This window comes from Branchiostoma floridae, chromosome 17, assembly GCF_000003815.2.
Source record: "Branchiostoma floridae strain S238N-H82 chromosome 17, Bfl_VNyyK, whole genome shotgun sequence".
Classification (NCBI taxonomy): domain Eukaryota; kingdom Metazoa; phylum Chordata; class Leptocardii; order Amphioxiformes; family Branchiostomatidae; genus Branchiostoma; species Branchiostoma floridae.
Window position 1 is genome coordinate 10,757,176 of NC_049995.1, and position 13,631 is coordinate 10,770,806.

The window sequence follows — 13,631 nt, forward strand, 5'->3', positions numbered from 1 at the left end:
ACGGACCCCACTCGGGTGTTTGAGGGTTATGAGAGTCACTGAGTGAATAGTAAGTTTGGTGGAAGGACGTCATCAATGAAGAAAATTTCAAAGTACTAGTAATCTTTTCAGAGTTTTCAGGCACGTTATCTATTTACAGGGCGAAATTATTATAAGATCTACAGTGATCTTGAATATGTTCAGTTGAACATCATGTTGATTAACATAACTAAATTGTCTCCTTTGTTATCTATCTGCAGGTGCACCTCTCACATTCTTCAAGGAGACGGAAGGAAGGTTTTTTGGCGATGCATCGACTTTAATAGAAACCTATCGCGCCATCACTGTCGGTGAGTGTGCCCGCAGGTGTCTGAAGGGCTATAAGGGCTATTACGGTTACCCAAGATGTAAGTCCTTCAACTACCGACCTGCCAACTCGGGTGAATCGAACCCATTATCCGAATGCTGGTTACACAGCGAAAACAAGGACACACACTTGAGCAGTCCTAACTGGGAGAATTGGGAACATCGCAACTACTATCAAAGGAAAGGTGAGCTCTAAATGGAGTGTTGTGAACTATTTGCAGCTGGTGATTCAGAAATGCTGCAACGAACTACACTTAGGAAAGAAATATTCATTTGCTAGGTCTTGAACTTTACTCTCCGACGTTGTTGGTAACCAGGTGTACACATGGCACTTCTAGACATGTGTTATGATTACTTTTAGGCAAAAAAAAAGGCAACCAACCAACTTGAAAGCAGTTCAAATATTCATATGGGATATTCCTGTGTTTTCTTCTAGTAAAGTGGATTTGTGCATTAGCTTGATTGTAAATGAAAGCACTAACAGATCAATGCTTTTGTTGCACTAAGTTTTACCTATCTAGTACCAAATAAAGATTATTTCAATTCAGCTTATTTATGCGATTATGATACATCAACTAAGTACAGATGCATACATATGTGTAATATGACTTTTTAAGTTTCTGATAGATTTTTCACCATGACACATTAGGGACGTACATGTACACTGTATGTTGCATTCTCTATACAATAGCCAGGCCATGTTCATTTGATACTATGACTCAAAATCAGGCCTTGAACATCCCCGTAACCCCTAACGGTCCAACACACAAGTGGACGACGTTGAACAACTGATTGCTTCCGTATTTGTGTACATTCATGTTTCCCCTTGATTTTTTAGGAGACCAAAGTGAAGACTCAGAGGAGCCAGAAGATGAACAAGCAAATGGTATCAATACCTCGTACAGTCTGAGTCAATCAATCGTTCGCTAACTTCACAAGTTGATTAAAAGTTGAGTGAAGTCTTCAATCAAACCTTTTAAAAAAATGAAATACTTCAATAATCAAATGAAAAATATAAAAATAGATAATCGAAACGACAGTGTGACTAACTTGATGCAAGCTTGGTGGCTGGATCGAAGGTTACCATGCCGAAAGTAGCACTTAGACTTATTCTCACAGGTAAACATAATGCCAAATCAATATGACGGGAGTTGTCTAAAAGTTAGAACAAGTAAGTATTCACGGTGTGGTGATTTTACAGCCTAGATGTCACCGCGAAAACAGTAAACGCAAAACCATCTATCTATGTATTTACAAGAATATTCAAAGTAGACCATGCCCGAGTGAATGTCTTCCATGTTGATTATCATATCACTAGATGATATGACTTCATGTGTTTACGCTGCTGAAGCAAACCGATTCTTCATCAAGGAGAAGGGACGTCATTTCAGTCATTCAACGGAATTAAAAATCTGGTTAAACGCTTTCTCCAATATGCAACATCCACAGCACCTGCACACGGTAAACTGTTTTTTTTTATTCTCTGATACATCAAAATGGACAAAAATCAGTCAAGCAAAAAACATACAAAATGTATTTCTCGTCTAGTTTTGAAAAAGTTGCCTTACACCTTTTATTCTGTAAACAGAATGGAAACTTGAAGGAAGCTACATTTATATTCAATTGAAATTTTCTGTACATAACATTTTATCCAACCGCCCCTCGGCTTTTCAGTATAACCGAAAGCATTACATTCGCGGTGTGCTAATTTTGTGGTAGAAAGGTCACCACAAAACCATTACTGATCGTTAAGTTACAAGATCAACAGTAATTGAATATCTAATATGTTGATTAATGTATTAAACTTGCCTCCACTTTCTACTTATCTGAAGGACTAACTGACAAATACTTCAACAAGGAGACGGGACGTTATTTCGGCGATGCATTTACCCTTATCGGTTGGGACTGCATATACGAAAGCATCACTGTCGATGAGTGTGCCCGCAGGTGTCTGGAGGGTTATGAGACCTATGACGGTGTCAACCCGAAATGTTTGTCCTTCAACTACCGACCTGCCAACTCGGGTGAATCAACTACAATATCCAAATGCTGGTTACACAAAGAAAACAGGGACACACACATGGACAATTCTGAATGGGAAAATTGGGAACATCGCAACTACTACCAAAGGAAAGGTGAGCTCCAAACCGTACGGTAGTTTCGTGTACTATTTCAGGTGGTGGTTCTGGAATGCTGCATCGAAGCATACTATGAAGAGAAATGTTTATTTCCGAGGTGTTGTTTGGTCTACATATACCTCTCCTACACATGTGCTTTGATAACGTTTTGTAAAATTAATCCACAGACAGACAACCAAAACATTTCAAGCATTGGACATCCCTGTTATCTTTTTACATGGCGAAATGCCTCTTATGAGTACGGATCCCGGTGTTTCTGATCCAGACTTGTGACTCATAAAACGACTTTCCATTGAATACGTCTTTTAAGTTTGAGGAGGGGGAAAGACTGGCATGGAATGTGTGTGTTTCGACAGAGAGAGAGAGCGAGAGAGAAGTAAACATCGAAGGTAGAATCTATAACGTCATAGATATTAGATGTAATGTACTGCACCTGTGATTCTTCTTTCTTACCACCCGTCCCCTCATGGGCAAAACCCATAGCGGTGTGCTGGTAGAAAGGTCATGGTGCAGCGCGACATCATCCCTGAAATTTCCAGATCTACAGTAATCTAGAATACAGTCAAACCTGTCCAAGACGACCACCCGGGGGACAGGGAAAGTGGTCGATTTGGTCAGGTGGTCGGTTAGAAGAGTATCGACTCACAACATGCCCGATGCATACTTTTAACTGTTTCAGTTGTGTTTAATAGCAAATAGCAAGCACGTGCACGTGCATCCGCCGCCATCTTTATTTTGAACATAACATCGTTATGGTAGTCAAAATCCGACGCAAACTGGCCGAATTCGGCACAAAATTGAGCTAGTTATCATTGAAAATCGGTGACATCTCAAGATTTGAAAATGACGCGGTCGCATTGGCCAGATGGTCGTTGTGAAGATTTCGCTTAATGCTTACGTCAATGGGGAAAGTTTTCGGGACCGAGAAAAAAACGGTCGTAATGGCCAGGTGGTCGCTAAGAAGATGTGGTCGCTTGGGCAGGCATGACTGTTACTAAATTGTCCCNATTACGTCATCACATGGTCGCACCATTCTGTGACTATACAATCATCTTTTAAAAGGATGCTGTCCTCGTGTGGTATTTGGAACAGGGATAGCCCTATGTTCAAACACCCCGATTTACCGACACCCATTTGTTTTGACACCCCTATGTTATTTTTTAGGGCCTAGGAGCGTTGGAAGAAAGGGGATTTGGAAGATAGTGTATCAGAACGCAGGGGTGTTGGACTTTACTACCTTTTGCACATCTATCTGCAAATGTTGTTTGGAACGTGTTGGAACATAGGAGTGTATCTAACATTTCTTTACATTTCTCACGATGTTCCTAACATTTATTATGATATGTTTGATTTACAGACATCATGGCAGATGCAAATAACCAGGAGAAAATGGGGTTGCTCTTGAAGAACGTAATCCTGACTACGCTCAGCGATGAAGACATGCAGAAGGAAATGGCCGTGCACGTCAAGTCCATCCTGGCCCGTCCTGAGGTCAGGGACGCTGTCCTGGCTGTCCTACAGGAGCTGTTCAACGAGCCCAGGGTGCAACAGGAGGTAGCAGACTTTCTTTTTTGGTTTTCAAAATTTCATACACTTTTATTTATCGCTATCCTGCGTGCCAGACCGGATCAGGCAATAAGATGGTTTATTCGGCAGCCCAAGGCAGTCTACCCGACAATCGAAAATTAGCACCCCGGGTAGTTAAGCCCGAAGGAGGTTTTCACTGCCGGCAAAAAGTCCATCTGACTAGACCTCCCTGGGGAAGCTGGCAGACTGCATTGAGCCTCCAAAGAAATCGACTGCTGCCCCTGGGTATCATCTGGTTCCATGATAATTTATTACAGGTGTAGATGTAGATGTTACTTAAAGTTTTATACACGACCTATTATGTACATTTAAAAACGAGATATCCAAATGGAAACCGAGGGGCCAAAATTTAATCATTTTGTGGGATCATGAAGACCTACTCTTATACTACATATCGATGTACAATACAATCCATCCAAGCAGTCTAGAGTTATGCTGTACCACATGTGCATCTACACAGTCACACACACACAGGTATTTGTTGTGCAAATGTTTTACCTGTACCATGTTATCCATTTAAGGTATAGATTCTGTTTTTTGTTTCATCATCTCATTTTTTTCCATTACCTTTGAAAGCAATTGCCATGTTTGGCACGGAAATCAAAATAATTGACACACAAAAGTCATAATGCACAAACCTTCTAATCAAAAACCAATTGACGGTATATATAGACATAAGAAGTCCAATCCCAATTACCTAATTTTATCTTAACTGACATTTTCAAATCACAGGTAGCAGACTTTTTCAAGAGGGTGCTGGCATCAGACACCGTACAGGGGGAGGCCACAGAGCTGGGTCGTACCATCTCCTCCAGTCTACTGAGGGATGACGGACTACAGAAAGAGGCAGGCGACATGATGTGGGGTGCCTTCAAGTATTCGTTCACCCCCACGTTTGTACCATGGACCAGTTCCGATGGCAAAAAGGACAGTTGACACAGGGATGTCTCCAGCTGTAAATTTTCCCATTCATGATCCTGGGAGCCTTTGTTGTTTTCAGGTTTCAAAAATACATTTTTATCAATTTTATGTCATGAAGTGCAGATTGTCTTGGACGGACAGGTTGAAATTTTTGTCCAAGTAGCAAAATTTAGAGTGATAGTTCCTGGAGACAGCTCTTTAAGTTATGTTGACACCTTCTTTACGTAGTACAGTCAAACCTGCCCAAGCAACTACCTCTTCTTAGCGACCACCTGGCCATTACGACCGCTTTTTCTTGGTCCCGAAAATTTTCCCCATTGACGTAAGCATTAAGCGACCTCTTCACAACGACCACCTGGCCAACGTGACCGCGACCGCCAAAAATTGGGACCAAATCCCTGCCCATAACGACCACGTCATTTCAGATCTTGAGGTGTCATCGATTTTCAATGATAACTAGCAATATTTTGTGCCAAATTCGGCCAGTTTGTGTCAGTTTTTGACTACCATTATGATGTTATGTTCAAAATAAAGATAGCGGCGGATGCACGTGCGTTTGATTGCTATTTGCCATTAAACACAATGGAAACCATTTAAACTTTGCATCGGGCATGTTGTGAGTCGATACTCTTCTAACCAACCACCTGACCGAATCGACCGCTTTTGCCCGGTCCCCCAGGTGGTCGTCTTGGGCAGGTTTGACTGTATTGTCAAACTGATACTTGAGTCAGAGTCAGATGTCATAACTGTTCATTATGACCCCCATTCCAACATTGTGGAAAATATACACACTTAAAGCTATGTCTAATATTAGAAATATGTTTATCATTACTTTTTTTCTTCATCTTGAGAACTCCTGGGTTGCCAGGTAACAAAAGATGCAAATTCATAATATGGCAAAATAGAAGTGCATTGAATTTCTTTCTAGCTGTCATCAATGCTAGTCTGGAGCATTTCAAGCTGTACTTCAAACTTTTCAGGTCACCAAATGGATGTTGTAACTAATATAATGGTAAATTGGTATACGTACCAATCAGGTTCTTGTAGTAAGGTGTATAATGTATGTGTGTTACCAAACCAAAGTACCCTCTCTTGTTGGTGGAAGTGAAACAAAAGTGTGGAATGACTCTTTTCTTGTACTGTATCCAAATATTGTTAATGAATTGTGAGATGTGCAGCAAATATTAAATCCTCCATAGCATTTGAGGAAGACTTTTGGATAATATTTTGAATTGTTCGCCCTTTGCCAGTCTGATATTGTCAATACCATTCAGGATGTCAACAGGTGTACTTGCCATTGGCTGCCCCCTCCCACTACACAATTGTGAAGTTTTTTGACAAAGATTTAAACAACATACACACAACTAAAGTTCAGTTAGCTTGGGGAAGCTTTCGAGACAAACTCTGTCGAACCAGTCCAGATCCTGATCAAGAACTTTTTGTGAAGTTTGTTTATTTTTTTCTGTTTTCTTTATACAGGGTTGACCACACTTAGTGCTTTCTAGGCATGCCTAAAACAGAATAACATAAACAAAGACATAATTCACAATGAAATATGTAATAAGAACAAAACATGAAAATGCGGCAAACTTAAGCTTTATTGATTTATGACCATCTTGACAGCTGTTATAATTAATTGTTAGTAGTGTCTTCCAAGTGACCAGCTTTTGTAAATCCTGACTAAATTACATTTCATTGGTGTGACCCCGTTGGAACTTGGCCAACACTTCAGGAAAATTTTGGCCACAGGAGAATTTTCAAATTCTACATGTAGTTGTGTTCATTCATAAATGTAAACATGAACCAATTATTTTCAACTGAGAACTGTTGCATTGTGCTTGAGGTTATAATAACTTGTTTCCATATAATGATAATAGTAATAATAGTATTGGGTGTATTTGCAGCCACGTCCCCCACGTACTGCTACCTTGTCGTGGTGGGGATGCTTGAGTGCCTTTAGGATCCTGTGGGCTATACCGGCGGGGGCTCCCATGCCCCTGGCAGGTCTAACCAAGCCGGGCAGGCTACGGGTGAGAGGCCAGACGAACGGCAGTACAACTCTTTCTTTCTCTCTACACTTCACCGCCATGGCTATATGGCTGCAGTTTAGTTGTGGCCAGGATGTTATGTTCTGCATCCCTCCTGGCACAACACGGCTGAACCGAGAGGGAGGCTGTGGAGCTTGGGCAACCCACAGCCTCTGGCTATCCTCCCTCTTACCTTCTGCTCTACTTGCCCAGGACTCAATGGCTCTACCTTTCTTCTTAACCAAAGACCTGCGGCGATGGGCGAGTGGTGACGGTGGCAGGTGTAAGATGGTGCTGGAAGCTGCTAGCCACGGACCCGCACGTAGGCGGTCAGGATTGGATGGTCGTTCTGCTGTCAACATGAGGCAAGGGCAGGGTTCGGCAGCCATCCTGGCGACGGAGCAGCCCTTTTCAGGGACAGCACTGCTCCCCCCTGAAGGGGAAGGGTCTAGAAAAGGTGACCTAAAGAAAGCTTGTCTCAGCTCATCCTGTCAGCGCACCGTAGCTGTCTGGACATCTAATACTGCGGTCGAAAACAGAGACAATATGCATCAAAGCACAAACAAAAGAAGACAATGCTCTGTGTTGGAGCCTGGAACGTCAGAACCCTGATGGACAGAAAAGACTCTGACCGACCAGAACGACGTACAGCTCTCGTAGCACGTGAGCTACAGCGATACAACATTGACGTTGCTGCGCTGAGCGAAACACGCTTGGCGGACACAGGGGAGGTAACCGAGTCTGGTGGCGGATACACATTCTTCTGGTCAGGAAAGTGTCAAGATGAACCCAGAGAATCCGGGGTTGGCTTTGCCATCCGCACCTCACTTGTGAGAAAGCTAGAAACCCTTCCCAAAGGAATCAATGACCGTCTTATGGTGATGAGGCTACCCCTGAAAGGGAATACTCAGTTGACCCTCATCAGTGCATATGCCCCTACCATGAGCTATACCCAGGAACAGAAAGAACAATTCTATGAGAAGCTTGCACACTTAGTGCGTACCGTACCCAAACATGACAAGATGCTGCTCATGGGGGACTTTAATGCTCGCGTGGGCAGCGACTGTGAAGCATGGCCAGGTGTCATCGGACCCCATGGCATAGGGAGGGAGAACTCGAATGGCCAAATGCTCCTTACACTCTGCTCTGAGCATGGCCTCACAGTCACAAACACCCTGTATCAACTATCGGACATTCACAAGGCCACTTGGATGCATCCCCGCTCAAAGCGATGGCATCAAATTGACTTCATAATAACAAGACGACAAGACATCCGTGATGTGCGCATCACCAGGGCAATGAGAGGAGCAGACTGCTGGACTGACCACACGCTGCTGCGATCAAAGCTCTCTTTTTCAACAGCCAAGGCAGACCGCAAACACATGAGGAGGAAAGACAGCACCAAGAAGAAGCTTGATGTCTCAAAACTCTCACATGTGGAAACAAAAGAGGTGCTAGCAAGAAACCTCAGGGAGCAGATCAAGAAACTGCCCGCCGAAAGTAACCCAGAGAAAGCATGGGGCAACTTTCGCAAAGTAATGTACGACACATCCGAACGCACACTAGGTCACACAAAGCGTAAACACCAGGACTGGTTTGATAACAATAACGAAGAAATCACCAGCCTTCTCAAGAAAAAGCAAGAAGCGTTTACGCAGTGGCTGAACGACAAGAACTCCACTGCAAAGCATGACCACCTGAAGCACCTCAGGAGTAAAGTCCAGGTAGAACTCAGAAGAATGAAGGACAAGTGGTGGGAGACTAAGGCGGCAGAACTGCAACAGTATGCAGACGACCACAACACAAGAATGTTCTTCTCAGGTCTGAAAGCAGTGTATGGTCCCTCGTCCAATGCCATGGCACCCGTTCGCTCAGCTGATGGTACTCTCCTCACAGAGAAGAGCGACATAACCGAGCGCTGGAGACAACACTTCAGCCAACTGCTCAACAGACCTTCCAATATCGACCAACAGGCAATCCAGGACATGCCACAGCGACCACTCTTGGCCTCTCTGGATGACCCTCCAAGCCTGGAAGAAACCCAGAAGGCCATTAAGCAACTCCAAGGAGGTAAAGCACCTGGGCCAGATGGCATACCTCCTGAGGTCCTCAAAGAGGGAGGAGATGCTGTCACAGCCAAACTGACAGAACTGATGCAAATGTTCTGGAAGGAGGGATCGGTGCCGCAGGACTTTAAGGACGCCAACATCATTCATCTCTACAAGCACAAGGGAGACAGAGCAGCATGCGACAACCATAGGGGAATCTCGCTGCTGAGTGCTGCTGGGAAAGTCATGGCCCGCATTGTCCTCAATCGCATCACACAGCACCTGCTGGATGACGTGGTGTCAGAAAGCCAGTGCGGCTTCAGAAGTAACAGAGGAACCATTGACATGGTATTTACACTTCGCCAAATCCAGGAAAAGTGTCGTGAACAAAATCAAAACCTGTACATCATGTTTGTGGACTTAACCAAGGCGTTCGACACAGTCAGCCGAGAGGGCCTGTGGTCAATCTTGTCTAAACTGGGATGTCCCCCAAAGTTCGTCAGCATCATCAGGTCATTCCACGATGGGATGATGGCCCGTGTTGTGGGAAACGGCACAGTATCTGACTCATTCCCTATCACGAATGGAGTAAAACAGGGCTGTGTTATGGCACCCACTCTTTTCAGCCTCATGTTTGCCACCATGCTGTTCAAGGCACTCTCTGCGACAGATGCCGGGATAACCATCCGCTACAGATGCGACGGGCGGGTCTTTGATCTACGGCGTCTGAAAGCAAAAACCAAGGTGCTGGAGGCCCTGGTGAGAGACTTTCTCTTTGCAGATGATTGCGCCCTCGCTGCTCTTAGCGAACCGGATCTGCAAGAGCTCGCTAACTGCCTATCAACAGCCAGCAAAGCCTTCGGGCTAACAATTAGCCTGAAGAAGACAGAAGTGATGCTTCAACCTGCGCCAGGAGTGTCACTAGCAGCTCCTCACATCATGATCGAAGGGACAGAGCTAAACAATGTAGAGAGCTTTACCTACCTGGGAAGTACACTGACCTCATCCTGCAGTACAGACAAGGAAGTGTCCAACAGGATTGCGAAAGCCGGCTCCTCCTTCGGTAGGCTCTGGAAGCGGCTGTGGGGTGAACGTGGCATCAGAATTCAGACAAAGCTGGCAGTCTACAAAGCAGTTGTTATCACAGCACTACTCTACAGCTGTGAAACATGGACACTGTACAAAAAGCAGCTGAAAGCTCTGGACAGATTTCACCTCCGCTGCCTGCGCAGAATTATGGGTATCTCCTGGACAGACAAGGTTCCCAACACAGAAGTGCTCCGTCGAGCAAACATGATGGGCATTGAAGCGCTCATCATGAAAGCTCAGCTGAGATGGGCTGGCCACGTAGTGCGTATGGACGAAGCACGACTCCCGAAGACAGTGTTCTACTGTGAGCTTGCTTCCGGCACAAGAAAGGTCGGACGTCCCTACAAGCGCTTCAAGGACTCACTGAAGTCGTCTCTCTCTGCATGCAACATTCCACACCGGGAATGGGAGGCTACTGCAATGGACAGATGCGCATGGCGTCATGCTGTCCATCAGGGAGTAAGAAACTTCGAAAACAACAGACTAAATGAGCTAGAAAAGAAACGACAAGAAAGGAAGGAGAAAGAGAAGGAGGGAAGACCCACCCCCAGCACCGCTGTCGTGTGCCCGACATGCGGACGCTTATGCGCCTCGGCCTTCGGCCTCCGGTCGCACCAGAGACGCCATTGAAGTCTTCATCGAAGTGACGATGGACATCCAACAACATTTGCAGCCAGTAGGTTAACCCAATATTTGGGTAGTGAGGCTGAATTACGTTGTCGATGCCTGCGCCTCCTCGAGCACGGGACCCCCGTTTTGCCTCCTTCCAAATGACGATTTCGTTGAATTCTTGGTACTAACTTATGTTTCCGTGGCGACAGAGAATCCTGAGCTCCCATTGGACGATGTTTATAGTGGTAAGGAATCCTGAGCTCCTATTGGTCGATGTTTATAGTGATAAAGAATCCTGAGCTCCTATTGGTGACTCTAGTAAAGGAAATGGTCCTCGCGAGCGCAGCTTCAACTACCAAAAACACGTTCACAATACAACAGGAAGTCTCTCTCATTTTATGGCGCAGCCTTGTGGAACTTGTTACCTCCACACTTAGGAGCAGCATCATCCATCTCCACTTTCAAAACCATCCACACAGCAGAATACCACATGGTCTGAAACATAATCCATTGTCACAGTGTATTTTTTTCTGTTTACACAAATTTCCATTTCTTATTTCATTTTAACGAGGCTTTTGAGTTTTTATGTTAGGATTAATGTTGTACAATTGATTTGTCTTCTCTTGAGTTAACTATATCAATGAACAAGCTTTATTGACACGACAAAAAGTACAGTCACTTTTGTATGGCCAACTATAAACTACAACAAAAAGGGAAAGAAGACATAATATATCTTACAATTCTACTAATTAAACAATATAGGATAATAAGATTTTACTAATTAAACAATATAGGATAATAAGGAAAAACCTCTACACAATCAGGTGGTGCTAAACGAGTCACTATATCTTCTAATCACAAAGAAATCTTTTATGCATTTACCTATCTTTGTCGATTCTTGCTATATTACCATTTTGCCCTCCGGCAAAAGGCGTTGTACACTTTGTGGACTCCCAGCTTAATAATAGTACAACAAATAAGACATGGAAATGGATTTTATACACTTTGTGAAATCCTAGCTACAGTTAGGCCAGGATTTCCCCATCGTTCAAAACTTGTTTTATTTCATTTGATATTGTTATCGATTACTGTTATACGTCGATGTAGGTTAGACATCCAGGTAATAAGATACACCAAAAAGTAGTTACTCAAGCAACTTGATATGGTTTTGAAACGGTCAGACGTTTCGGATAGTATCCACTATCTTTCGTCAGTGACACTGAAGTGATCTACAAGAAACAGGTCTTTTATACTCTAACTATGAATGAAGACAATTTCAGATGTCCAATAGGAAACGTTGTAATAAGACAATTCAGACTGAAGACAATTTGGATTCCAAAGAAAACAAAGGTAAGCCAAAGTCAAGCTGAAGACAATTTGGATTTCAAATGATAGCAAGGCTAAGACACAGTCAATGCAAATGAGTCAATTAGCTCCTGTTGGGGGTAGTGCTATGTGACCTAGACCGCGAAGCCCGCTGGTTTGAACGGAGAGTTAGAGAGGCAATATATGAGAGAATATACAATCCCACCCTCAACAGAAAAGGGGGCAGCTGCGTATGGAACTTTCTGGCAATTGAGACATAGCACTACCCCCCGAATACTGTTATGTTGCATGTATGTACGGGGTTACAACCCAAGGATCTTTGAAAAATGCCAGCCTGCAGGCTACACGAAACCCTGGTTAAACAAAATAAACAACACAAACGTGAACGACAGAAATATCTACATTGAGCTTTTGAGATCTCTTAAAAATTCGACAAATGTATACGATCAACTTCTATTCTGAACAGCTATTTACTGAAGATATATATCGTACAGGGCTTTGTGAAATCACCTGTATCACATGATCGTTTTTCTATTTTGGTCATACAGGGTCATTCAGTTTAGGGCTAAGACAGTTATGATATTTCACTAGCAGTGTTGCTGTTGATGAGGAATATAAAAATTTGAAAAGTTTTATCAAGATTTTCATGTGAGAATTTGAAAATCATTTCAATATCTTTAAGTCTTTTTGATCGGTACGACTTTGGTTGAAGCGTTTTCCCAAGAAGATTAATGATATCACTTGATAGTCAGTGGTTACTTCTTCGTCTTAGCCATAGTTTTATTCTTCTTATATGTACCCCAGTCTACCTGTGCGCAGTCCAGGTTATGCTTAAACAGGTTATATTTGTACGTTAAAGCTTTCGTTGTTTTCCCAGGGAATCGAAACCTCCCGTAGCGCCTGTATTCGGGTCCCGTTTTGTTGTGCCCGATGACATTGAGACAAGCGGCTGTCCGGAGCCTTCCAAGTGCCGAGAAGAATAGTTCTGTAAAAGAAACAGATAATAAGTTTAGCATAAACTAACTTCAGAAAAGGGAAAGATCGTATGCTTGTTGTTAAAGGAATATTGGTAATGCCTTCACACTGAAACTGCATGGATTAGCAGCAATCAAGCAGAACCAGCCGGAAAGAAGTATTTGCAACATTCGTGCCACATTCGGATGGGAATTCAAATGGACATTGTTTCCCCTTCACACGAGAAGGAATGAGCCAAAAGGCCGTCAGAATAACTATTCTTTGTCTATTCCTGGGTATTTGTAGTGCATTCTAGACATTCTCACTGCATGCTAGATATTCTTTTGGCCACATTCTTGCATTCGAAGTGGCTTGCCGTTTCGATTCTCCATCGAATGAGATAAGAATGTTTCGAGTAACGTTGGAATTCCGTAGAATGCGGTCATACTCCATAGAATAGTTAGAATACACTTAGAATACACTTTGAATGCCATCTTTATTTCGTGAGAGCTTTAAATACTAAACGTAACCTGTACATCACACCCTTGTGTATTTTTCAGGATCCCAGAGGAAAGCAAACGAAA

General features: G+C 43.4%; 2 protein-coding genes across 2 annotated transcripts in view; one reads left to right on the forward strand and one right to left on the reverse strand.

The window, feature by feature from the left end:
* Positions 1 to 13,631, reverse strand: part of LOC118404005 (sodium channel protein 1 brain-like) — a 179,678-nt gene that overhangs the window by 132,470 nt on the left and 33,577 nt on the right. The window lies entirely within an intron of this gene.
* LOC118404027 lies at positions 3,822 to 6,198 on the forward strand. Its single transcript, XM_035802951.1, has 2 exons — positions 3,822 to 4,037; positions 4,803 to 6,198. Exons 1-2 carry the CDS (start codon positions 3,846 to 3,848, stop codon positions 5,004 to 5,006), a joined length of 396 nt encoding a protein of 131 aa, XP_035658844.1. The 5' UTR covers positions 3,822 to 3,845; the 3' UTR covers positions 5,007 to 6,198.

Coding starts and splice junctions, on each gene's coding strand:
- LOC118404027 (XM_035802951.1), top strand. CDS start 3,846: ATGGCAGATGCAAATAACCAGGAGAAAATGGGGTTGCTCTTGAAGAAC. Junction 4,038..4,802: donor AGCCCAGGGTGCAACAGGAG/GTAGCAGACTTT, acceptor TTCAAATCACAG/GTAGCAGACTTTTTCAAGAG.